General features: G+C 40.8%; 1 protein-coding gene across 1 annotated transcript in view; it reads right to left on the minus strand.

Annotated features, from left to right (window-relative positions):
- PLA2R1 (phospholipase A2 receptor 1) overlaps positions 1-27,238 on the minus strand; it is a 55,657-nt gene continuing 28,419 nt past the window's right edge. The window contains exons 13-30 of the mRNA XM_081907158.1: positions 26,190-26,335; positions 25,562-25,646; positions 23,878-24,010; positions 22,845-22,880; positions 22,259-22,416; positions 20,445-20,509; positions 19,595-19,698; positions 17,361-17,503; positions 14,502-14,619; positions 12,290-12,414; positions 9,960-10,104; positions 7,233-7,471; positions 6,455-6,623; positions 5,712-5,852; positions 3,979-4,095; positions 2,115-2,291; positions 969-998; positions 1-857 (exon numbers count right to left, since the gene is read on the minus strand). Coding sequence (XP_081763284.1) covers positions 637-857; positions 969-998; positions 2,115-2,291; positions 3,979-4,095; positions 5,712-5,852; positions 6,455-6,623; positions 7,233-7,471; positions 9,960-10,104; positions 12,290-12,414; positions 14,502-14,619; positions 17,361-17,503; positions 19,595-19,698; positions 20,445-20,509; positions 22,259-22,416; positions 22,845-22,880; positions 23,878-24,010; positions 25,562-25,646; positions 26,190-26,335 — 2,352 coding nt within the window. The 3' untranslated portion in view covers positions 1-636. The remainder of the gene's footprint in view (positions 858-968; positions 999-2,114; positions 2,292-3,978; positions 4,096-5,711; positions 5,853-6,454; positions 6,624-7,232; positions 7,472-9,959; positions 10,105-12,289; positions 12,415-14,501; positions 14,620-17,360; positions 17,504-19,594; positions 19,699-20,444; positions 20,510-22,258; positions 22,417-22,844; positions 22,881-23,877; positions 24,011-25,561; positions 25,647-26,189; positions 26,336-27,238) is intronic.

The following is a 27,238-nucleotide window of genomic DNA, read 5'->3' on the forward strand; positions in this document are numbered from 1 at the left end:
ATAATTATTAGAAGCTTTATGAAAGAAGGCACATGAAGGGTATGTAGAAACCATAGCTGACAAGCACCGAGGAGAAACAAACTCAGCCCACTCCAAACCACAACAGTGGAGAACTGTTATGATGTACCTTTCACAGATCCTTTCACACAGTGAAATAAGAGAATTCTAGTCCATGGAAGAGGAGAATAATAAGGCATGGGGTGCTGGTATTTTGAATCCTTCTAAGGATTTTGATTCCAGCAGCATCACAGAAGGTCATGTTCTTCAAGATATCATCTTTAGACGTCACTCAATGGTTGCTTACTAAAGAGTCTTGTGCTGGAGAACCTTGTGCTTGATCTTGACTCTTCCAGTGGGTTTACTGGACGATAAATATCAATAGCATCGTATCTGCTTCAAGTCTGTGCACTACTTCCAGAGTTTTCAGCCCCTATATAGGAATGAGCATATAACATGGTGTAGGCTGTAGCAGGTCTCTTCCATTCTTGATCAGTCAAAAGCTGATTACAAAAGGGTATAGGCACACAATGATCTGATCTTACATTGTGATAAGAACACGAAACTGATTTTACTTGTACAGGCTGAATATATAATATTTTGTATTAAATGAATGTGTTCTAGGTCCTTATTGCTGTATCACTGAATTTCATCGTTCTTCCCAAGATTGCAAATGAGGATGCTTTCTTCAATGGCTGGAGTGTCAGAGTTCGCTTCTTCTGGACAAGCACTTCTCAGCTGCAGCATGCTTCTAAAGAGATGGGTGGGTTTGCTCAAGCACCACCAACATGCAAATATAGCACTGGCAGCTATCACAAATGTCAATAATACCACCAAGACCACAATTCTACGGTACGGTACTGGGAAAGGTGAAGAAGGAAAGAGGAGAAAACATCAAGTGAAATAACACTACGTTTTGTTTTAGCTTCAATTTCTCTGACTCAGATATAGCAAAGTTATTACAAACATACCTTTAACGGGCTGTACTGAAATTTCATAAGCTGAAAAATAATAACCCAGAATTGAACAGTGTACAAGAGTGGGCTTGCACAATTAACTGCTTAGTTATACACAGAAGATATTAGTCTGTCTCACATCAAGTCAAGTCTCACATTTAATAAATTCATCTACATGAAAAAAGAATTTGAGAACCAGGCAACAAATCTGGCCAGGCAATAACATCAATACCTTAACTAAAAATGGTCCAGCTAAAGAACATTTTATCAACAATTAACCATTCATTCTTCTAGCAACAAAAGTGCTTTTGATTTTTATTCACCTGTACATAAAGGGTTTAACCAACTAGCAATGCAGTTCTAATATTTACTTAGAATAGAAGTAATCACAACTGATTCAGTAGAAGTAATTGAAAGGGAATCCCACAGGAAAGTGATGAAGTAGTACGTTACTTGCTCACTAACGGGAATCAATTTTCAGTATCCAACCAAGTGACAGAACCCCCCCCCCCCACTCAAGGTATGTGATGGGATCAACAAAACTGATGCTGTGGGAAACTGGGCTGCTGATGTGGCGGCGGCTCTGCCACTCCATAGAGCCCTGCTGACAGGAGGTGGGATTTTTACTGGCGCCAATAATCTGATAACTGACAAAGCGTAAGTTGGAAGGCTAGAAATTCGAAGAGGAACTGACAGTGCCCTCAAACATCTCCTTTGGCAGCCCCGCCTCCAGCTCTCTCAATTTTGTATTTTGAAATTTTTGTTTAGATCAGGGGTTGTCAACCTGGTCCCTACCACCCACTAGTGAGCGTTTCAGGATTCTAGGTGGGCGGTAGGAGGTTCTACAGCACAAGCTGAATCCTTTTTCCATCAAGCACTGGTGGGCGGTAAGGAAATTTTACCACCAAGTAAGATGCATTAGTGGGTGGTAGGTATAAAAAGGTTGACTACTCGTGGTTTAGATAGATGTGTTACTTGATTTGTTTGCTTTTTTTGTATGTGTGTACAGTTGGCTTGGCTTGCGGGGGTGGGGTGGGGGAATGGTCTGAGCATCACCTGTTTTTCTTCTGCAAAATGGGCCTTGACAGCTTTGCAGGTGCATTCCCCCAGGCCCAAAAAGATTGGGGACCCGCATATGTTGTTTTCAATGTGGAGTCATACCTGTGCTTCTTTTGCATACAAATCCTTTTTTATCTTGGCAGGTTGATGATTGCCAGACTCCATCTGTGGTCCTTAAGGCAACACAAACTTTTCCTGTCAGCTGACCTAGATCAGGTTCTTGGATGCCCCAGTTTGAATATTGAATGGGGGAACCATTAAACCACGTTATTGTATTGTCTATGGGCAAAAAAAATGTGGAAATCATTATACAGCTGTGCAGAGCAGAATGCAATTCTAGTTGTCACATTCATTCCCAAATATTTGCTTACATCAGAACTGATTTTTTTTTGGTTTTCTAAGAGCATCTGTGAGCAGAATACCATATTTCTGTTGCTTCCTGTATAAAAACTAAGCAGTTTTTTGGGGTCTGCAGTGGTGAGGGTAAGTTCCATCTAGCTTTAGCCGCCTCCAAGCAAGTATAAGAAGGTGTCCTCCTTGCCATAGAAGTTAAGCTATTTTGGAGGTGTTCATGGAATATTTATGAAAATTCAATTTATTTGGGGATCTACCCTCATTTTAAAAAATGCAATATGTTTATTTATTTATTTTTTAAAAAATTGGTTTTTAAGTGTCTGCTGCTTACAGCCTTTGGAATGGAGTGGCTTACAACCCAAAAAAATAAAGTTATTTGTTTATTTCATAAACTTCATACATCACTTGATTGTAAAAATACGAAAGAAACCTCAAAGCAATTTACAAACGATCAAACAGTAAAACCAAAAAAAGTTCACAACTGTACTTGAAATAATAAACAAAATGAAGTGTTTCCTCTAAGTCCAAATGCATGTTTAATTCAGCTGCAGTGCCATTACTGTGTGTTCTTCCAAAACTATTTTGGAATCATTCCACAAACCTTTAACAAGCCTATAAGAGCAGTTCAGCAGAAAGAAATCTCTAAATAAGATTTGTCAGTGTGCAAAACAGAAATGTTTCTGGGCTCTATGGTAATGGTACCTATAAGAATTCCAGTTCATGTTAGGAACATTTAAGAACTTGGGCATAGGAACACTGACCCCACAAGACCCTTAAAACTGTATGTAATTGTATGTACTGATTATTACTCTTTCAAATTTGTAAATTTTATGACATTGTAACTTCCTCCCAGATTAGTCACAATGGAGTGTCAATTTTATATATATATGTATATGTGTATATATATATATATATATATATATATATATATATATATATATTGCACAAATATGCCTTGACTTGTATTTCCTTCCCTTTTTAGTACTGGGAAGAAGGGTTGATCAGAATAGCTTATAGCAGGATGTGCTTCCTAGTCACTTCTGGATAAGATGTAATAATAATAACTCTGGGCGGCTTCCAACACATATAAAAACATAATAAAACATCAAAGACCTCCCGATACAGAGCTACCTTCTGATGTCTTCTAAAAGACATCTCCTTGACATTTGATGGGAGGGTGTTCCACAGGGAGAGCGCTACTGCTGAGAAGGCCCTTGGGGCTAGACCTCAGTGCCCGGGCTGAACAATGTGGGTGGAGATGCTCCTTCAGATATGGCAAGAAAAAGCCCAAGATGGAAGGAACAGCATTGACCAAGAGGTGTGGCAGGGTGTGTGTGGGGGGAAACCCCTGGAGGAAACAACAACTGGTTTTCCTGCCAGACCATCCGTATTTCAAACACAGAGACATACTTATTAGTAGGTATTCAGACTGAGGAATTAGCTCATTACATAAGAAGAAATGCAACAGAAGCAAAGTGATCATGTAGCCAGAATGTGGCAGAGTGTCTTACCGACTACGGCGTATATGTTAACTAATGAGCCAAGCAACTTGCCCTGTAAAGACAGCTATACAGAAACGGATGTATGTATGTGATCAATTCCCTTTACTTACTCTCAGTAGCAAACTGGATATTCAGCCAAATCGTTTCAACTGAAGGTCCAGAAGAATGCAATTCTTCCAGAAGAAAAGCATTTTCATGTTCATCTTCAATAGTTAGAAGATTAGAACCTGAGGATGAAAGCCGAGAGAAAGAGAGAGATTCAGATTTACGCATGGTTTGCTTAAAAACCAACACTCTCTCACAACGCTATTTGAACTCTACGCATTGCTATCAAATGCAATGAGCAGACCATGCCAGTACATTGCCAGTTGCAATAGTTTCTAGTTTGTTTCCAGGCTCAATTCTTTGAAGTGCTAGTTTTTACTTTTAAAGTTAAGACCTGAGTGCCTAAAGGAATGCTTGCCCTCACATGTGCCTCCTTGGAACCTAAGATCTTAACCAGAGACCTTCTCAGAATGTCCCCACCAAGTGAAGTACAATGGGAGGTTACTAGTAAGCAGCCCTTCATCCACTGAGAACAGACTCCCTGTGTGATGCTCACCTTATGGAGGTTTGCCTATCTTAATGTCAGTCCAGCAGCAGGCAAAGACTTTCTTTTAAAACTTTCCATGTTTTAGCTTCAAATCTATGTTTTGTTTCTGTGTGCGCGCAAGCAAGTTAACACATATTTCTGTTTTATTGTTTTGTTTTTGTATTTCTTGACTACGTAAACTGCCCTGATAAGTCACTGTATGGTAGGGCATTAATACTCAAATATGAATGGCAGTACATAAATACCCCCCCAATAAATCCTCAGCTACCTTCCATGATACTCGGAATCATTACTCAATATCATGGGTGCATCCTTAGATCAAGAAACAATGTCATATTAATTTAAGATGAGCAAGGCTGTAGAGTAGAGATGAGCAAGGCTGCACAATAATCCAAAGAGAAAGTTGCATGGGTCTGTTTCATTGCAATTTTCTCTTGCAGGCATGTGAAATTGTCAGGAATTTTTCCCTCCTTAGTAGCTTTGGGACCCGCGCACCAACAAAAAAACCTAGCAAAAAAATTCCAAGCTAGGCCTTCTGATGATGTACTCTGGTACAGAAAAAAAAACAAAATTACATGCACAGATTACATACTTCCTCATTCCAAAGCAGCACCGATAACCTTTCCATAGCTGTTTCCATAAATACAATAGTTCAGGTGTGCCCCGCTAGGCCAAACTGGAACTGGGGAGGTATAGCAGTAGACTATCCCCCCTAATCTCAGAAACAAACCACCTCCAGAAACGGAATAGTTTTTGTGTCTATACTAGTCATAACAATACTAACCAGATCCCCCCCCCCCGTAAGAGGAAATCTGCAGTAACAAGCAGGGGGTGGGGTGCAGAATTTTGGATGCATTCAACTCAAACATGATGCTGTGGATGGCTCCCCCACCCCCGCCCACCTCAAAAAAGAGTGCTGAGACACTGCAAAACCCCATAAATTTGCTGGTACAGTATGGAAGTGCCCAATGTGCTGTTGCATGTAAATTGCCTAGTTAATTTTTATTTAAAAAATATTCAGAGTACAATGAATTAATAACATACATTAATGTGTGAAGTGGCCATGGACTCACTGCTTTGGCAGTACCAGAGATTTATCTAGCTTTTTCTGGACTGCATCCGCTATGCTGAACAACATCAAAACAGATCAATAGTCTTTGAAATAACTTCTCTGAAACTTTGAAAAGAACACTGACGATTAGGCGATGCAAGGCCATAAATCCTCTGCCAATTTTTCCACCAACAGATTACCTTGCTTTTTGCAGAATTCAAATGCTTCATCAAAGTCTGAGTTCTCTAAAACTGTGGAAAAGCTGTAGCAGCTCCTTTCAAATTTTATCCAAGGGACAGGTTTTTCATCACACAGTTCCTTATATTCAGTTGGCTTCTCCTCTGTGACAGAAGGAATAGTTTAGCCACAACAGAAAGGCAGAATTTGCTCTCCAGAGATCTAACAAATTCTGCAATAGCCTATTGAGACAAATATATTACATCAGCACCAGTCCTTTGTCTGTAGAAGAGTACTTGTGTATCTTATGCCTAGGGTACGTACATTACCAAAAACTGGAAGGAAATGGGGCAACTCTCTGCTTTTAAGTAATCTTTTGCTTTTTTAAAGGAACTTCCCCCAAGAACCATGAAGCATGCTGTGGACTCATGACATAATATTTTCTACTCCTTCACTGTACTCTCTTATTTTTTTTTTATCAGCTTAGCCCCAGGCAGCCGAATCATCCCCATCACAAAGAACCAGCTCAACTGAGCAAACTGGTTGCACTTCTCGTCGTATTTGGGGAAAGCTGTCTTCTATCCTTAGGCAGACATGTTATTACAAAGTCTGACTATTTACAACACAAGCGAAATACATCTCAACATGGAGCATTTTAAACAAGGCCCTTTCCTCATTTTAACTTCCTTAAGACGATGCCCAGAGGCCAGAATGGGCTCTTTGCTGAGAGGGTTTCAGTGTTTAATGTGTGAGAGAACCAGCTTACGGGGTGGAATATGGCAAACTGCCCCATTCAGAAGTCTCTCACAGTCAGTGCTCCTCCAGCGTCCGTCAATATCAATGTAGACACAGCCTCCAGAGGTCTGTGATTCCTCATCTCTCCAGAAAGTACGTGGAGGCTTGGTACCATCTGACCATTCAAAATTAAGGCCGTTCTGGGGGGGAAATGTTTGATTACCTCTGGTAGTTCACAAACTGATTTTTATTTTTTAACTCTTTCTTACAAAATTGCAGCCCATCCTCTCTCAGACAGACGTCTCTCCCAGTCCCAACTAGAGATGCCAGGGATGGAAGAAGAAGAAGAGTTTGGATTTAATATCCCGCTTTATCACTACCCGAAGGAGTCTCAAAGCGGCTAACAATCTCCTTTCCCTTCCTCCCCCACAAGAAACACTCTGTGAGGTGAGTGGGGCTGAGAGACTTCAGAGAAGTGTGACTAGCCCAAGGTCACCCAGCAGCTGCTTGTGGAGGAGCAGAGACGCGAACCCGGTTCACCAGATTACGAGTCTATTGCTCTTAACCACTACACCACACTGGCTCTCAGTCCGAGGATGGACCCTCGGACCCTCATGCAATGCAGGTGTTTTACCACTGAACTGCAGCCTCTCCCAGTATTTTTTAAAAAGGTACTTTTAGAGGCAAATGGTAATAAAGACACACAGAGTTTTATTTACAAACTCACTTAACATGTTCAGCCACTGAAAGGGTAAATTTTAACATACTTGCTAAATCACAGCAAATGAGCAAATATTTTAAATACCTACATCTGAAGTGAATAATCCAATCCAATGGGCAAAGCCCAGTCGATTTACAATTACAGTGAGGAAGGCTTGGTGATAGTGGTCTGAAATGCTGACCAATTCAGCCCCATTTTCCTTGCAGGTTTTTAAAGCCATGTACCAAGTCATATTCCCATGGATTAATGTATATGTCTTGTTTGCATACTCTAAAGTATTTGGTACTGGGTACATCACGGAAGAGTGTATGACATTTCTAGACATATCTGTGACAAGAATAAAATGAAAAATCAAGAGTTACCTGGAACGCCGTAGAAAACCTTTTCAGTTTAATGTATGCTATTAAGAAATTTACATTTTCAAACAGGATATAGCCATGTGTGAAAGTAATATAAGTAACAACTAAATTAATCTATTAAAAGCAGCAAGGAAAAACCCCAAACAAAACAGATATTAGAGGATATTATGGTACATAATACTATTACCAGAACTTGTTTAAAATTCAGCCAATGGAGGAGTAAATAATAAAATCACATTTTTCATTGGCTCAGTATTTGAAAACCTTGAAAGCACCAATCACTGCACAGACTTGGACCAGAACTGAATAGTAGCATAAAGGAACCAGTTGTGCCTTTTCACTGACACTAGCACTGAGTGCTCACTGGAAGGACAGATCCTTGTAAGCCTAATTAAAAGGCATAAGCCCCATACTAGCACATCACAGTTCAAGCTGTAAGTACTTTGAGAATTTAAGTTTATGCTGAAATTTAAAGTACATTACCATAACAAAGAGAGTGAATATGACAATTCTCCAAGCAGTTTCAACTAAGTTGTTGCATGCGCAGATTGGGGTCTGCACACACAATGGGACTTCCCCTCTCTTCCCTCTTTGCCACCTAAATTTGCTCTGGAAGGTTGGAGGAACCCCCAGAACAGGTGTGGGGGGAGCGTGGTAGGAAGGAGAAGGGGGTAAGGTCTCACTGCATGCGTGGACTGCATTCCCATGTGCATAAGCCCCATCATGTTGAATCCTATCCAATGGAAATAGATTCTGAGCAGGACTTAGTTGAATGGAACATTATGAATCACTCTTGCTTATGGGGTGCTACTACTAGTATCCAAATACAGTGGTACCTCGGTTTTCGAATGTCTCCGTTGACGAATGTTTTGGTTTTCGAACGCCGTAAACTTGGAAGTAAATGCTTTGGTTTTCGAACACGCCTTGGAAGTCGAACATGCCATGCAGCTTCCGTATTGAGTTTTCGGTTTTCAAACTTTTTGGAACTCGAACAGTCTTCTGGAATGGATTATGTTCGAAAACCAAGGTACCACTGTAAGGACAAGAGTTCTCCTTTGGTCTAGGGTGACATCTGCTACTAGTAAAAAATAAAACAAAATCATATGATGAAGCTTGAAGCAGTCTTGGGAAATGGGAAGAGTGAAAAGCTCAACCACTAATCTTAGCCAGTAGGAATGTAACATGCCCAAACATTCACTAGAGAGAAAACATTTCATGTTTCATTTCCAAAGAAGAGAGCAGAGATACAAATGTACCATTGCAGCTGGATGATCATAGGCCATTTTTGTCTCATAATACTGTTGTGTCTACTATTTCTTAAATTGCTTACTAAAATTAACTCAGAGCAATTTATGACTCATATGGTATCTTAAAATATCATTTGCTTGTATTTTCTTTAGGCTAACTCACTGGGGATTGACAGAACTGGGAGAAAAAAGGCACAGAAAGGAAAAAGAAGAGGTTTTAATTTTTGGCAGACCTTTAAAACCCCACTATGCCATTTGTTTAAAACCAAACCCTGTGCATTCTCTCTTGATTGTAAGATAAAGCACTGGCGGAGGAAGAGGCGTCGGGGGAGCACACCATCCCTGGCAGCGTGATCCTGGCGGGGTGCCATCGCGGCTGCCCCCCTCCTGCACTGGGCGCCATGCCCCTATGGGTGGCACATCATGCTCCCAGGATGCGTGCCACGCCCCTACAGGCAGCATGCCACGCCCCCAGGACGTGTGCTAGCCCTGCCCCCGCCTGCTCTCCACCCCCACCCCTGGTGCCAGAGCATGAAGCTCCGCTACTGAGAAAAAGATCAGTCCCATGCCAAAAACTGCACCCCCTGAAAAGTAGCTCCACTCCAGGAGTCAACAGAGCCAAGAGAGATGTGTGGAAAGAGCAGCACCAACTAGCAGTTTATACTTTGCAGAATGGGGAGGGTGCTGGCCCCTTCTCTTCCTGCTTCTCAGCCTTCTAAAATCCAATTACTAATTGTAGCAGTAATCACTGAGGGTAGGGAAAATACTTTCTGTGTTTTGCACAATGCCAGGAACACTGTTGGAGCAAAATAATGTTAAATGTTAAATAGTAAGCTAAATCCCATACTATGACTATTATACCTCCTGAAGTGCTAATATGTCTTGGAAATTTTCTTACACAGAAAACAAACAGAACATACATGCTTACAAAAACAAATGTTACATGATTTATGGTACTTCTTTTTTTTGCCTCTGAGGACCACAAGTGCAGCAATGGGTGTGTGCTCAGGACCTGCCCCCCTCCACAAACACAAACACACCCTCGCTCAACAGATGTGCATATACTCATTCAACACACACAATAGTTTTTCAATCCTTTATCTACTTATCTGAGAGTAACCCCTGTAAATTCAGTAAGACTTAATTTGGAGTAGACATATATAAGTGCCTTTTTAGGGGTGGGTAAGTAGGAAAAAAATATTTTTTTACCTTGAGCCTTTTGGCAGATAAACCCATTACTTTTTCCACAGTTTTCTAGGTGCCATTTTCCCATTAAACTGAAGCTAGGTTTATTTAATATGGAAGCACATAGCGGAGCTTTTTCTTGGATTTCTGTACTGTGATCATGGTGATTCTGTAAACAATATGTTATGATGCAAATCACTGTGAGAACAATACACACACATATACATATACATACATACATACACACACACACACACACACACACACACATATACATACATACACATATATATGTGCCATATTAACAAAATGATCATCAGAAAAAGTAGAGAAGATTACTCAGTAGATACAGTAATGAAAAGACCCTGAACCTTTTATGAAAGAGCAATAGATTTCCCGGTACTTAAAAAATAAAAAGTTTAACCAACCAACTTTTGCAAAGTTGGTTGCGTGATAGGCAGCTAAAAGGTATCTTCAAAGAGGACAATAAGAAAGGCTTTCTTTACACGGTTTCTAAATTCCAAAAGGAAGTAATAGAAGAGAACTCAAAATTACTAAAAAAGATGTACAATATTCTCACTGGTGAAATTGGCCAAAACATAAAAAATATATATTAAAATATATTAAAATGAACAGAGGGAGTGTTGGAGGTATAAAAAGGTTGAAGGGACCTTTTACCATATGTGGTGGGACTGTAAAAGTATTAAGGTATATAGGGAAATGATATATAATGAATTAAAAAAAATGTTTAAAATAACATTTGTTAAGCAGCCAGAAGCCTTCCTGTTGGGTATTTTAGGACAAGATCTGCCGAAAGAGAAAAGAACACTATGTATGCTACGACAGCGGCAAGAATATTGATAGCACAGAACTAGAAGACTGGAGAAATTCCAACAAAAGAACAATGGCAAGAAAAACTGATGAATTATGCGGAGTTGGCGAAGCTGACAGACAGACTTCGGGAAAAGGGCAATAGTGATTTTGAAAAAGATTGGGAACCTTTTATATTATATTTGCAGAAGCAAATAAAGAATATTGACCTGATGGTAGAATTTTAAAAAACATCCACAACTTTATGGATAGGGAACAAATAATGTAATTAAAGGGAAAATATATTTGTAGAAAATAGCAGAATATAATAATGAGGATAATAAGTCAGGAATGGAAGTTGAGGGAAGTCCAAGGGGGGGGGGAGGGAGAGGTGCTATGTAAATTGTATGTTATAAGTATATGTGTAATGAGAAAAAAGAAAATCAATAAAAAGATTTTTAAAAAAAGTTTAATGAAAATGCAGAGTAATAGTGAATATATGAAGGCCATGTTGAATCAGGCCAAAGGCAACTTATTCTATCATTGGCCCATGGGAAGCCAGCAAGCAGTATCCAAGAGCAACAGCACTCTTCTCACTTTTGATTCTCAGCAACGGGCATTCAGAGGCAGGCTGACTTTGATAGTGCAGGTAGAGCTAGTAGCCATTAATAGCCTTACCCCCCTGTGCAATCCAGGCTAGTAGCCAGGCTATTAATGGCTACTATGGCTAGTAGCCATTAATAGCCTTAACCCCCCTGTGCAATCCTGTCTACCAGCTGTCTACCAGCTCCATCTGGTATGCAGGCTGAGACCCTACCTGCCCGCAGACTGCCTCGCCAGAGTGATGCATGCTCTAGTTATCTCCCGCTTGGACTACTACAATGAACTTTACATGGGGCTACCTCTGAAGGTAACCTGGAAACTTCAACTAATCTAGAACACAGCAGTCAGACTGGTGAGTGGGAGTGGCCACCGAGACCATATAACACGGGTCCTGAAAGACCAACATTGGCTCCCAGTACATTTCCGAGCACAATTCAAAGTGTTGGTGCTGCCCTTTAAAGCTCTAAACAGCCTTGGCCCAGTATACCTGAAGGAGCATCTCCACCCCCACAGTTCAGCCCAGATACTGAAGTCCAGCTCCAAGGGTCTTCTGGCAGTTTCCTCACTTCCTCAGAAGTGAGGTTACAGGGAACCAGGCAGGAGGCCTTCTCGGTAGTGGCGCCCGCCTTGTGGAACGCCCTCCCATCAGATGTCAAGGAAATAAACAATGATCTGACTTTTAGAAGACATCTGAAGGCAGCCCTGTTTAGGGAAGCTTCATCTTTTATTGTGCTTTTAATATTCTGCTGGAAGCCTCCCAGAGTGACTGGGGAAACCCAGCCAGATGGGCAGGGTATAAGTAATAAATTATTATTATTATTATTATCATTATGACAATGTTTATTAGAAAGGACTGAAAAGGAGGATACAAGAAAAAGCCAATGTCAAAAAACGCACAAACAAAAACTCCACACAAAGCTACTTTTAACACTTGCCTGCACTGCTTCTGCTGGATACCAGTTGGAATATTCCACCTCTTTCCCATTGGCCCATCTTTCGTAATCAGTACTCTGCAGACCAATCCAGACATTTGATTTATGCCCAAACAGATTCATTGTTATGAAAGCTAAACAAGGAAATCACAGTTAGAAATGAATCACCTGTAGGTATAAATCAAGCAATTGAAGATGACAGACTTTTTTTAACTCATTAAGAACAGAAGCAAAACAATTAAGTTAGTCTCTACTCAGTGGCACTTTACAGAGGCTGAAGTCACATGGAAGTGAGAAATGAAAAAACTACTGATTAAGTCAGTGGGAAATGACCTGATGTAATGCTCTGTTTTCTTTCCCCACCTACTCTGTGGTGTATTTTGCCTCTTGTGGGTGCTACAACAGAGGCTAACACAGTTTGATCTATGCCTATTTACTCGAAAATAAGTCCTGGTGAATTAATTGAGCCTTAATTCTAGGCAACTGTTCCCACAATTGTGACCACCCACTTGAAGCTTTCTTTGGAAGGGAAATGAAGAAGTAGCTACAGCATTCTTCACCGCAGTCTAGTCCTCAGTTGTTCCACTATCTTTCCAAAAAGGTCATTTGCTCTGGCGGAAGCCAGAACAATAAATGCAGTCAAAACAATAGAAAAAGAAATGAGGGCCCAATACGCAACAGACACAGACAACAGCAGCTTCTTCTCCTTTTTCCTCCCAGGGAAAGTGTGAAATGGCAAAAAGGTTGTCATGCCAGGCACAGTTACATGGGAATAACTCAGGCTTACTTTCAGGTAACCTCCCTATATAGCTCTCTGTACCTCTGTCTCCTTCGTACTGTCAGTTTCCAAGTTTATTTGCAAAGGCTGAATGCAGTAGAATACTTTTCTAATGCAAACACAATACAAGAATGGGTGATAGTGATAGTGTTTAGATCTGGCACCTTACCCTAGCAAGCACTGGCACTAGTTAGTTATCAGTATTTTGAAATGGGAAGTTTTTACCCGGTGCTATTTTTGCTCTTTTCAATATCAGGTTAGAACCCACCTCCTGTAACAGAAGGCAGGTCTAAGGCCATTTCCTGCGTGAGGCAGGAATCCCTGATCCTCAAGTAATCAACCTTTAATTCTGGAGGAGGTTACGAGGGCAGCAACAAATGACATCCTTTTAAGGCAATGTTTTAGGCATCTGAAGATGTCTGAGATTGAGGAAAGCCCATTTGCCCACATGGATGAAGTCCACAAGGCCATACAAAATCTACGCAGTGGTATGTTTCACTTCTTTTAGTGTGAGAGGTGACAGCAAGTCATCAGAACCCATGGACAGGATAACTTTAGCTACAGGACATGTTTTTCGGGAAGTCATACGGTCTTTGGAGAATATATGGGACAGATTTCAATCAAATCAGAAGAGGCTGGTATGCTTTCCTCCAAAACACTTCTGAGAGATACGTATATCTATTTCTTAATGACATATTTATTCTCTTGGCCCCTGGCTGTTCCCAGGTGGAGAGAGTGAAGTGTCTGCCAGTCTGTGCAGTGTTAGTTAAGTACATTTTCAGATACTACCCTAAGCCACATACTCCCAAACCTTCCCTTCCTATCTGGCTTAAAGGGAGGAAGTGCTGAAGCCGTTGGGTGTCTGCAGATTGTCTTTCTGATATTGTTTTGACATTGCCTTTTGATTTTTGCAGTTCTTAAAGAGCTCAGCAGAAATCTTGTTTTGCTGTCTGAGGCAGGAAGACAAATAGACATCAAGTGTGTGTGTGTCCGTCCCAAATGCCAGAAAACAGTTTTAGCCCTGCTTTCTTTTCCCAAGAGATGGGACCTTTCCCAGAATGGAATGACTTCCAATGAAAATACATTTCTCCTCTTTTAACTACAGACTTCAAAGTACAGCTGGAAGAGAAGATCTGTAGTGGTAACTAAATGATGTGCAGTAGTATTTTACAGCCATAGTAGAAAACAACAAATATTTGAATCTAGCACAGAAAACTCACTCAGGTCATATTATTTTTAGTGTTGAAGGAATTGTATTTGGATCCTCTCAGTACCAATACTTAAGAATAGCTACTGAAGCTGTTACAACTCACTTGTGGTTTTATTTAAGGTGCACAGGTTATCTGTTGGTTAGGCCAACATAAAACAAACATAAAACATAAACATAAAACAAACAAACAAAAAATCTTTATAGTGCTGTTATGAAATGGTTCACTATTATACCTTGTTCAACTTCATTTTCAATTGAAGCAAGCGATCCATCATAGTGACTGCAGAATGCTTGTGCAGAATTCCAGCTCTTCAGGAGGCCTGGGTCCTTTGGAATCTGCACCAGAAAGCACTGTTCAAAAAAGGAAATAGCTATTTAAATGGAGCAGTAACTCTTAATGGAGGGGAAGGGTATATTTTGACCTACTTTCTCACCTAGACCTTACTCTCTAGGGCAACCCATACATAATAATAGCCAGCAACTCAGTGCTGTGGAAACAGTGGGTAGAAAGAGGGATCACACAGCTCCCAACACAGAACAGCACATTTTAAACCTTGGCTACATTCCAGGAGGCGTTTAAGGTCCCCTCTGCTCTTGGTAGGAACTTGGCAATTTCCGCAACACAGTAGAAAGGGAAAATTTGGATCAGATGCACTAAGTGCAGGGATACACCAGACCTATTACTCATGGCACGTTCCTTGGCACTCTGCAGAAAACTTAACAAATGCTTCTGTTCCTTAGTATGTAATGCACTAAGCCCAGTCGTGAACTGAACCAGACAAAACGGGAACACATAACTGGAGACTTGCCTAGCAACAGCACAATGGACAAAAAGCTTTGTGCAGCGTTAAGGCAGCCACCTGCGATATTAGACTGAGACTAATTCAACAACAACCACAACAAAAACACTGCATTGAGCCTACTGGACACCAGCACGCTTTCAACGCCTGGGCATTTTGCCCACAGACAAATGCTTCTCTGGCAGCCAAACGAAAAATTCATCATCACTGGAAATCCTGAGTCACACCAGTTATGGATGGTTCGATGCAGGACTTTTTTTTTTTTACAATTAGCGGCTCATGAGAAAATCTTGTTTTGCAAACAACATAAAAACCCATTCTTCCAAGAGATTTGGAGTGACTTTCTGCAGCTCTTCACCAAGTCGCTCACATCTTGCCACCAAAAGCGGGAGGCTTAGCATAGAAACAGCAGCCTTACCAATCTGCCATCTGCTTCACTGATAACACAACAAAAGGTTGTTGTGTATTGATTTTGATCTTTATTTAATTCACTGCCCAGAACACATTTAACCAGGACATGATTGAAGAGATTAAGGAGTCAAATGGAGGGTGGGGAGGGAAAGACCAAACTATGCTATGGGAAAAGTGGGGGAACCCTAATAAACTGTCCATTAACCCCCACCCCCCAAAGTAAACTTGCACCATTAAAGACAAAGACAGATCACATGTGTTTTGGCCCTGAATAACCCATATAGGATTTGAGTTGCATGGCCTAGACAAGAGGAAGTTTGGAAAGAATGAAGAAGTAAGTTGAAGAAAGGAAAATGAACAGGAGTGGCTGACGTATGTGTGTGTGCGCATGCGTGCGTGTGTGTGTGCAGAGACCACCCTTCCAAATGTTGTGCTGTTCCACTTACCAGGATGGGGCAAGATTTAGGGCTAAGCAGGCACACTGGCAGGAGCCCCACAATGCTGGCCACTTCTGAAAACAAGTACATACTCTTGAGCGTATTAAGGTGGGGGAGGAAATACAAAAGAAACCCCAGATTAGGAAAATAGATGAATAAGGAAGAATTAAGTGTATTTGGAAACAGAAAGCCACAAGGGAGAGAAATCTGACAGTGGAAAAAAGTGAAGTGATGAGCAACATTGGCTAGCGAGGCAGTTTGCCAAGGGAAACTGCTGACGGTGGCTGTGTGAAGATTAGGTCAAGACAAAGGAGAATTAAAGTGTGTGTCTGTGTGGAAATTCCCACTATTACTTTTGGGTGCTGGGAGGAAGTGTTAGAGGCAGGAGAAATCTCAGCCAAAAAAACTCAGCCAAGTGCATAGTTGCAGCCTGAATGGTTGCTCCAGGTATGAGCTGCTGATTTTCCATGGTTCTGCCTGAGGTAACTCACCAAGGGCACATAAGAACAGCCTTTCTGGATCAGGCCAAAGGCCAATCTAGTCTAGCATTCTGTTCTCACAATGGCCAGTCAGATGTTCTATGGGAAGCCCATAAGCAGAATCTGAGTTGAACAGTGATTCTATAGCTGGGTTTACAGTATCCTTCCATTTTGGAAATGTATGTCTTTTTGCTATGGAGGCTGTCCAGATTCACAGGGACAGTGTAAATCCAATTTCCAGGTTCTGCTGAATTAACTAGTTAGTTTTGCACTACAGTGGTACCTCAGGTTACATATGCTTCAGGTTACATACGCTTCAGGTTACAGACTCCGCTAACCCAGAAATAGTGCTTCAGGTTAAGAACTTTGCTTCAGGATGAGAACAGAAATTGTGCTCCGGCAGCGTGGTGGCAGCGGGAGGCCCCATTAGCTAAAGTGGTGCTTCAGGTTAAGAACAATTTCAGTTTAAGCACGAACCTCCAGAACGAAATAAGTACTTAACCCGAGGTACCACTGTACTATGTTGACAGGGGTGCTTGCCACCTTCAGGAAGGTGGCCATTATTAGCTATAGCTGTAACATATGATATCAAGGCCTCCCAGTTGTTTCATCTGCTCTCAACATTTGTCTTCCTTCTGACGAAATGGTCAGATTTTCCAATAAATCAGTAGTCATCAATCTTTAGGGACAAACTGTAGAAACTGTACTTCTATTGGCTGCAAAAGAATGCTTATTTCAAGTCTAATTTCAATGGGAAAGAGGAGGGAGAACCTGTGAGTATCAGGCAAAGCACGTATGCTTCTGCGGCTGACAAGTTGGTGAACTCTGCTATAAATCAATGGGAACAAATTATATATGAGAAAATTTCCTCTTAAACACTAGCAGCATCCAAATGCACATTTATTTTTAAAAGTGTATGTTAATATGCTCTGGTTTTTGTTGATTCAAACAAAGCAAGAAAGTACCTTGAATGCAAAATAAAGCCATCCTTTGGGGCAGACTCCCTGATTAGGCTGCTCTTTTTGTATTTCTCTCTCAATAGTCCATATCTTTTTACGTTTGCAGATACAAGGTAGAGAATTGGTACAGCTTGCAAATCCCCACAACCCTAAGATAATAATAATAATAATAAATCAGAATACTTATTAATACTAAACTTACTATGTAAATACAGCTATAAAAACACTGGCTATAAATTTGTTTTATACGTTATGATTTATGGGCAATGGTTATTGAGACTTATGTCCCTTCCAGAAGAACACTTATTTAATCCCAACTTATTTAATCAAACTATATTGCCATAAACAGCTGCTGATGCAACACTAAAAACACATGAATAGTATTTATGAACTTCTGTTTTTGTTGAAAACTCAATGTAAGAAACACAACAGGCTTGACTTTGTTCCAGAATCCTCTTTCTTGTAGCTAGTAATTACAAGAACAAAAAATGTAACATCTCCATGTGTGAAGCCTTGATTTTCACAAATGAAGCAACTTTGCTCTAAGCTCAATAATGTGGGAGCAAAAACTGGAAAAGGCCATTTCACAGTGCTCAAAACTTTCTCCAATATTAGGGCTTGTGGTTCTTTTCCAAGGTATAGTGTGGACCTACAACAATCATTGCTGGGATGAAAGAAGCTGCCATATGGTTTGTGGGGATGTTTTCTGAGCTCCCCAAGATTAGACTGTAAACTTTCTATTGTAGAAATAGTGATTCATTGTATGCCATAGGTAAAACTGTAGAAGGGCAATTTGGTGGCCATGGCAGAAAGCAGTGGCGTAGCGTGGGTTGTCAGCACCTGGGGCAAGGCAAGTAATTTGCACCCCCTAACCCGTGGATTTGCGCTCCCTAACCCGTGGATTTGCGCCCCCTAACCCTAACCCCCAGATGTTGCGCCCGGTGTGGCCGGCCCCCCCTGCACCCCCCACGCTACGCCACTGACAGAAAGAAGCACTTGGATCACGTCATTTGGGTTGTACTCTTAAGGCTGTGATCCTATGCGCATTTTCTTGAGCCTTAGGGCTCATCCACACTTCTGCTTGTACTGCGCCTAGACAGTATGGGTCCGAGTGGTTTTCTCTTGCCCCACTCCTTTCAAGGGGAAAGGAACAAATAGATAGGAACAAAGGGCAATCCAGGCAAAACCCAAATTGCTGTTTGTTCTGACTGAGCAGTAAAGAGCAGCTTCCACCAGGGAAACGAAGTGATACAAGAGCAAGTGTGGATAAGTCCTATTGAGCACAGAAAGAGGCACTGTGGCAGCACTTACTATCATTCACATAAGTGCCATGCTAAGTAACTTTTGCTAATAGGGTGTTTCATCTGCTAGTAAAATGCCAATGTTTTGCTTGCTTGCTCACTTAAATTGGGCTGCAGAGCAACTGATTCCATACAGGAAAAGATTAAAAGAACAGGTATACAAAGAGAAAAGGGAGAAACAAAACAAAAGCATATGGCTTCTCGAGGATTTGCAGTCTGGATGACAAACACAGCACCTGTGGCCAGAAACACATCCTCAACACAGCTCTGGCCAGAAAAACAGATTTTTATATATTTTTTGTTATGAAATGCATATGCATAATTTATCATGGAGGAAAAACCTGGCAGAAATGATATAAATATCTACTGTGTTATCTGAGAATATATTGGGCTGGATCCAACCTAAATTAGACTGCATTCCTATTCCCCTACAATAAATTATGTAACAAAATAGCTTCCTAAATATTTCATTTGCAGGAAACAGGAGGCAAGTCCTAGTGTTTTCAATGAGACTTGCTTCAAAATGATGTGTTTTAGGATATGTTTTGGGATACCAGTGATCAAAAGATAATACACACCCCATTTTTCTTTGCAAGTTACTTTGAAATGTGTGTTGTATAAAAGAGTTCTTTTTTCTCTAACCACATATGACTCAGTTTGGTTTTGTATGTTATTCAGTAGCTTAGCCTTGAACTCCCAACCGAGCTTAAGTCATGTGCAGTTGCATATGACTGGTTGCACTAAAACGTAGATGAGAATTCACACCTAGTATAAAGTAATACACAACATCAGAATTTGCATATGCACCTAATTTATGCATTATTGAACAAACAGTTGATATGCATACAGTAGCCTGCTTCCATGAGCAAATCTCCTTCAGTCTCCTTCTCATTTCAATGAGTCACTGATGACTAGAAGCCCAATATATATATATTGTACCTGTTTGGGAAGAAATAAAACCACATTTCTCCCCTTCCGCATTCATAGGTCTTTCTTCACCTCCTCCCCAGTTTTCGTATAATAATGGTGAGCCGTCTGCCCATCTGTGTAGACATTTTAAGTATTTAGTTCTTTCACTGCAAATGACTGTCAAAAAACCCTTTATTCTAAATCTAGGGCATAGGCAGTCTGAAGGCAAGTTGAATCAATCTTGAGAAGCTAAGCATATCTGCATCTTAGCAGTACTGGATGGGAAACCACCCTGGAATTCCACTGAAGAAAGGGGAGAAATGACTGGAAAATATAACGCATTTTCTAGAACAATGACTTTGAATTCATTGATTTGCTTATCAATTAGTGGATTAAGATATAATTAAATATATCATTTTAAAAAAATAATAAAAATCCATGACTGAATGATTATTCAATACAAAAATGAGGGACAGGACCAGAGGAATTCAACTCTGTAACAGTCAAAGAAGCTGCAACACTTGAAGATAATAGATTACCAGCATATTCTACAGTACAAATATCCCCCCCCAAATCTGTAACAAAGATCTAATCTAAAACAGGAGTTCAGTAAATTCAAAATAGAACAGATGACAGAAAAAGAATCTTTTCACCAGAAGCCAACTATAAGAAGACAGAAATAATTTGTTTAGGTTTTTTTGCGGGGGGTGGGTTTCCTTCCCATTTCCCTCAAGAAGTCATACGAAAAAACCGTATTACACTTATATTTATAATCCAGAAGATATTATTGTAAGGGAAATGTCTTGAAGTCCAGATCTCTCTCCCTTGGTGTCAAATCTAAGCATATTTTGTAAAATTGGACATAATAATTCAGTCTTACCGAAATCCTCCAGTAGCTATTTCTGAATGTAATGCAATCCACCAATCATTATTCATTTTTGATACCTGTAATTTTTTAAAAAAACAATTAAGAAACAAAAACAAATGTTAGATGAATTTCTTGCTTGCTGGTATACAGATTTATCCAACTCCGTCTTACTTATGTTATACCAGTCCATTAAAATGAAAATATGGGAAACATTAAAATGAACGGCAGAAATCATGTATCAGCTCCAACTACCGCACAGTTGCACTCATTTCACACACTAGCAAGGTTATGTTTAAAATTCTACAAGGCAGGCTTAAGCAGTATGTGGACCGAGAACTCCCAGAAGTGCAAGCTGGATTTCGACAGGGCAGAGGAACCAGAGACCAAACTGCAAACATGCGCTGGATTATGGAGAAAGCTAGAGAGTTCCAGAAAAACATCTACTTCTGCTTCATTGACTATGCAAAAGCCTTTGACTGTGTCGATCACAGCAAACTGGCAAAATCTTAAAGAAATGGGAGTCCCTGATCACCTCATCTGTCTCCTGAGAAATCTCTATGTTAGAACTGGAGATGGAACAACTGATTGGTTCAAAATTGGGAAAGGAGTACAATATGGCTGTATATTGTCTCCCTGTTTATTTAACTTATATGCAGAATTCATCATGCGAAAGGCTGGGCTGGATGAATCCCAAACTGGAATTAAGATTGCCGGAAGAAATATCAACAACCTCAGATATGCATATGACACAACCTTGATGGCAGAAAGTGAGGAGGAATTAAAGAATCTTGGGCTCCATGATCACTGCAGATGGTGACAGCAGTCACAAAATTAAAAGATGCCTGCTTCTTGGGAGAAAAGCAATGACAAACCTAGACAGCATCTTAAAAAGCAGAGACATCACCTTGCCAACAAAGGTCTGTATAGTTAAAGCTATGGTTTTCCCAGTAGTGATGTATTGAAATGAGAGCTGGACCATAAAGAAGGCTGATTGCTGAAGAATTGATGCTTTTGAATTATGGTGCTGGAGGAGACTCTTGAGAGTCCCATGGACTGCAAGAAGATCAAACCTCTCCATTCTGAAGGAAATCAGCCCTGAGTGCTCACTGGAAGGACAGATCCTGAAGTTGAGGCTCCAATACTTTGGCCACCTCATGAGAAGAGAAGACTCCTTGGAAAAGACCCTGATGTTGGGAAAGATGGAGGGCACAAGGAGAAGGGGACGACAGAGGACGAGATGGTTGGATAGTGTTCTTGAAGCTACGAACATGAGTTTGACCAAGCTGCGGGAGGCAGTGGAAGACAGGAGTGCCTGGTGTGCTCTGGTCCATGGGGTCATGAAGAGTCGGACACGACTAAACAACAACAACAGCACCACCTCACAGTCGCCTCTGGCTTGACTTAACTGTCCAGGGACCCTTTACCTTTTACCTTTACATAGCAGTAGTAAGAACCTTTGGCCTGTGGGCCAAGTTAGGCTTGTCAGTCTTCCCATTTGATGCAGCCCAGCCACACCACCTACCCAGCCATTTGTCAAGAGAAGATACACAACAACAGCATTACAGCTGTCTTTTTCAGAGAGCACCTACACCATTAACTTGCCTCAGTCTCTGAAGAGAAAAGAAACTGCATTTCACTAGTTTGGAGTTACTATATATTTACATTTGTCACAATTATGTAGAGATGGCTACTATAAGAGTTGAACTATAAATGTCTTTCAAATATTTTAAAGTGTCTAATCCCCAGGTTGGTTTTTTTGGTAAGACGGAGGAGGCAGGGATAAATGCTGTTCCCTGAAAATGTAGAAAAATAACTGGTTATGTTACCTTTTTTATTCTGCTGTGGATAAATTCCTGTTCGTTGGAAGAATGTATTGTTGCTATATTACCACGGAGCCAGCCACAAACAAACTGAAAAGTGGACCAGTCTGAGGCACTGTCATAAAAAAGGTACTCTGCTCCTTGATAATAAAACCACGATGGCTCTAAAAAATCAAGTTACATATTATCTATTTGAATATGTTCGTGAGGTAATTTTATAGTTAATTCAGTTTTATTTCTGTGGAGCTGACGTTCCACAAAAGGAGCAAAATCCTTCTAGATCAGAACTTGCAGCATGTTTGGATAAAGATGCACCCCTAGTGGTAAGATGTTGCTAAAACTGTTTAATTTGGGAGATGCTGCTGCAAGTACATTTTCAGATTACATACAAGACTTGTTTTTGTTTTTTGAAGACATTTTGGTAATCCAAGTAAAATTAAAGTTAATACAACTGACTGATTTTATTCATGTCATTCAGAAACCTTTTTAAAATTATGTTCATTAATATGTATACAGTATTTCATAAAATGATACTGTTGCAGCATGTGTGGAATAAAACAAACAAACCAACCCTCCCCTCCCCACCTCATACCATGTATATACCACTGTGGAATCCTTGGTTTCACACCTGTAACAGAAACAATGAACAATTTGTGCCACTCATGCAATGGGCTTTCACATAAATGATTTAACTACAACCCTCCCTTTCTTAAGTATCTTTTGCTAGGATTTCATTACCAAAGTCTCATCAACAAAGAAAACTTCCAAACTAATGAACAATACAAGCGACCTAAATATACTGCCTTGTAATCTTCAAATCCTGGTAACTGTGATTATGTTTTGCTGGTGCTATGAGTGAGGATGTATCCTGCCTGAGGACAAGATTAAGGTAAAGGGAAAAAGGTAAAGGACCCCTGGATGGTTAAGTCCAATTGAGGACGGTTATAGGATTGCGGTGCTCATCTCGCTTTTCAGGCCGAGGGGGACGGCGTTTGTCCACAGACAGCTTTCCGGGTCATGTCGCCAGCAGAACTAAACCGCTTCTGGCGCAACGGAACACCGTGAGCCGGAGTGCACAGAAACTCCGTTTACTTTCCCACTGCAGTGGTACCTATTTATCTACTCACACTGGTATGCTTTCAAACTGCTAGGTTGGCAGAAGCTGGGACACAGCAATGGGAGCTCACCCGTCACGCGGATTTGAACTGCTGACCTTCTGATTGGCAGGCCCAAGAGGCTCAGCGCCACCCGCATCCCTTAGCTCATCTAACCCAGTATTCTCTACTCTGACAAGCAGTGTCTTTCCAGGATCGCAGGCATGTCTTTTCTTATACCTTGCTACCTCACCCTTTTGTATCTAGAGATTCTGGGGACTGAACCCAGGTCCTTCTGCCGGTAGGAACTGGTGAGGCAGCTCTGTTCACCTGCGTTCCTGGTGTCACACTCTGGATTGGATCCCCACTGACTTGCCGCCCATAGTGCATGACACTGGGAAGCCAGGGGAGCAGCTCAAATGTATTCTGCATGCAAGGTATGCGCTCTATAGTGAGTCATCACCCCTCTTCTTTATAAAATAGTCATAGCCACATATAGCAAAATATAATTATTAAGCTAGGTTTTTTTACCTTTCGGTATTTTGCATATCCATTCACGCTCAGAATTGCAGTGTAGCGGCAAGACTGTTCCATTAACTGTATACGCAGCACAGCTCCTCACATTATCTTCAATGTAATTGTTTTCTAAAAAAGCAGATGCAACCTGCCACAGAACAGTGCATTAAACTGAGCTATGATACACAGACAAAGATGAATACAATTAGTAAGGAAAAGACTTTTTGACAGGTTATGCTCCTTCTTTTTTTATGTATGGACTGTATTTGTTTATGGTCACGCTAAAGGACACGTCTCAAAGTGCACTGTACACTTGGCCACAGACACATGGATTGTGTCAGATAAGATGAGCATGTGTGTATAATAACATTATCTCTAAACTACATGGAAGCAGCAAGCAGATAGAGATGCGTTTCCCACCTGTGTGATCCCTAAATATGAACAGCAACAAAAGCTGCGTGGTTTGTAATTCATCGTTGGTATATAGAGCAAGGGGTCCTCAACTTTTTTGGGCCCAGGGAAACATTTGGACAAGTGGGAAATGGTTGTGGTATAACAAAATATCAATTTAAAAGAAGAAAAATTGGGACAGGGTACTGAAGATGCTCAGAAACAACCCCCAAAGCAGGAAAAAACATCCCCATTCCCCAAACAAAACACAAACCCCATCAAAAAGCAGCCATCTCAACCAAATACCAAAAATCTCTTTTTAAAAAAAACACACCAAACAAACCACAGGGGCAGGTACGTACCCAAGATGCTGAACCATTTATGTCCCCAATGATACACCATGACCCTTATGTTTATTATTTTATAGTAGTCCAGTCATCTTAGTGGCCCTACGATAGTTTCCCGCTATCACTTTCATTCTGACTCTGCCATTTTAATTTCCCTTTGATTACATTATTTAAAATCACTTTCCTTAAGAGATGATGTATCAAGGCAAGGGCTTGCCAATGTTTAAAGTGTACTCAAAGATATAGGCTGCATTTGCGTGCAACACCAAATTCAAATGCATGAACATGCTGGCTCCACTGGATGAGAACAGTTGCTTTGCTTTCTGCCAATCCTTTAAGCTCAGCAGGGCATGGCAGTTAGCCAAGGTTTGCCCTACCATTACAGTTTGTGGTGAGGAGGTAGCTTAACCACAATCTCATGTTTGGATGACACAGTAAGCTAAACCTTGGCTTAGCTGCCATTCTGAGCTAAAAGGACCAGGGAGGGGCAAAGTGAGTGTGAGCTCCTCTCTGGGAATTAGCAAATTTGCATGGACCATATAAACTGTGGCTTGACTTACTGTGATGTGTGACCCAGACCACAGAATGAATCTTGTTTTGAATGGTCAGGAAGTTTATCAATTGGTGAAGCAGGCAGGTGTTCAGGAAAAACAAGTTGTATCTAATGGTAATTTTGACTTAGTGGAAAACCTTTCCTCTCATGCAACTCAGGCCATCCAACTTTCACTGATCCCACCTACCTTCTATAGCTTTTCTCCGATTCTATTTCATTGGATACTAGAACCTTTAGAACAGGGTTTTTTAGAGGTTGAATTGGTAGGACGGGTTAATGAAAATTGGTTTCCCTGCCTTGCATGAGCAGGAATGCTTTTTCATACAGCAAAGCCACCACTGGAAACAATCTAATTTGTTTTCTACTATTTAAAGCCCATTTCAATGTAATGAGGGGAAAAAATATTTACAGGCGTTCCATCAGACCATTCCCAGGATCCTCCGGCTAATGGGTTCCTTTTGTTGAGTCCAATCCAGAACTGTCTTTCTTCATCACTATGATTAAAAAACAAACAAACCCCAGAAGACAGATGAACACTGTTAGCCACTATTGTACCTTTGCACACATCAGAATAGGATGTGTGAACGGAGCTGAGGAAAATTGACTGAATTGCTTGATTCACTCCTGAGTTTTCTGAAAGGGTAACCCAATTCCTGACCTTTTGAAACCAGGAAGCAAACAGCATGCTACAAGCACATAGAGAAGCCTTAATTGGTTTTCCCATCTAAATATTACACCCAATCAGCTTTTCTTGGCATTATTTGTGGACTGAAGTCCATTTTCTCAGATGCATGTGGTGTCATCCTCACTCAGTGTGCCAAAAGACCACAAAATGAAGAAGGTAAAGTCTTCCGGGTGAACGTTATTTTCTACAACTTACACACACTGTATGATTACAGCAGAAATATTCTAGTCTATTCTTAGATTAAATTCAAGTTCAAAACATCTGTATATGAAAAGAAATCGAAGGAAAAAACACTCATCTGATTTCCCCTCTCTTCTGCAGAAGTCTCTTTGATAGTCAACGGAAGACTTACACATGAAACATGGTGTTCAAAAGTTTGCTCAAGAAATCCTCTTCAAAGGCATGTGTAAAACTAGCAAGATGTGCTCCAAAATCTTGACACAATGCTTCGGCTTCATCCCAAGCCCTTTTCATCAGTACTTTTTCACTGTGAAATACCTGTGCAATAAAACAAATACCCCCCCCAATAGTTTAATTTGCACATTGTCAAAATACTATGGAGGGAAGAGAATACAGTCATACCTCGGGATAAATACGCTTCAGGTTGAGCGCTTTTGGGTTGTGCTCTGCGGCGACCCGGAAGTAACTGAGTGTGTTACTTCCAGGTTTCACTGCTCGCGCATGCGCAGATGGTCAAAATGACGTCACGCGCATGTGCGGAAGCGAAAAAACGCAACCCGCGCACGCGCTGTTCTGTTCGGGATGCGAATGGGGCTCCAGAACAGACCCTGTTCGCATCCTGAGGTACCACTGTATACAACATATACTAAAAAAACCTACAAGCCTGTTCTAGAATAAATAAATTTCTATCCTTTTGCTATCTACAAATATATCACTCCATGCTTTCCAACATTCCACAACTGAAAAAAGAGATGTGTGTATAAAATCTCCTGTCAAGTGTCACTGCCTGAGCTTGCCCCAACTATTATATGTGGCTAAAGGGTCTACTTTGCTTGCTGCATGTTGTATTCATTTACCCACTCTGCAATAGTTTTGTCTAAAAGCTTAGGTGTTATTTGTTCTTTTTGGTAAAAGATACAGTATTAAAAAACCCCAAACTACCTGGCAATATTCTATCAAACTTCAAATATATATCTCAGCTTCTGCAGCACGTATAACAGCAGGCTCTCCACTGCCTGGTGCTTTAGCATTTATACCTATGTATTTAAATGCACACGAGACAAGTTGCATCCTTCCCAACTGAAGCCCTGGAGGGGTAGTTTGTTCCTGGAGAATGGCAACTTGAGCAATTCAAACTTACAGCAGTTTAATAAGGCACAACAGAAGGAAAAAAATAGGAACAATGTGGGGATGTTGGTTTCCCAGGAAAACCAGAACTGT

This window comes from Podarcis melisellensis (genome assembly GCF_964234715.1).
Source record: "Podarcis melisellensis genome assembly, chromosome: 1".
NCBI classification, from domain to species: domain Eukaryota; kingdom Metazoa; phylum Chordata; class Lepidosauria; order Squamata; family Lacertidae; genus Podarcis; species Podarcis melisellensis.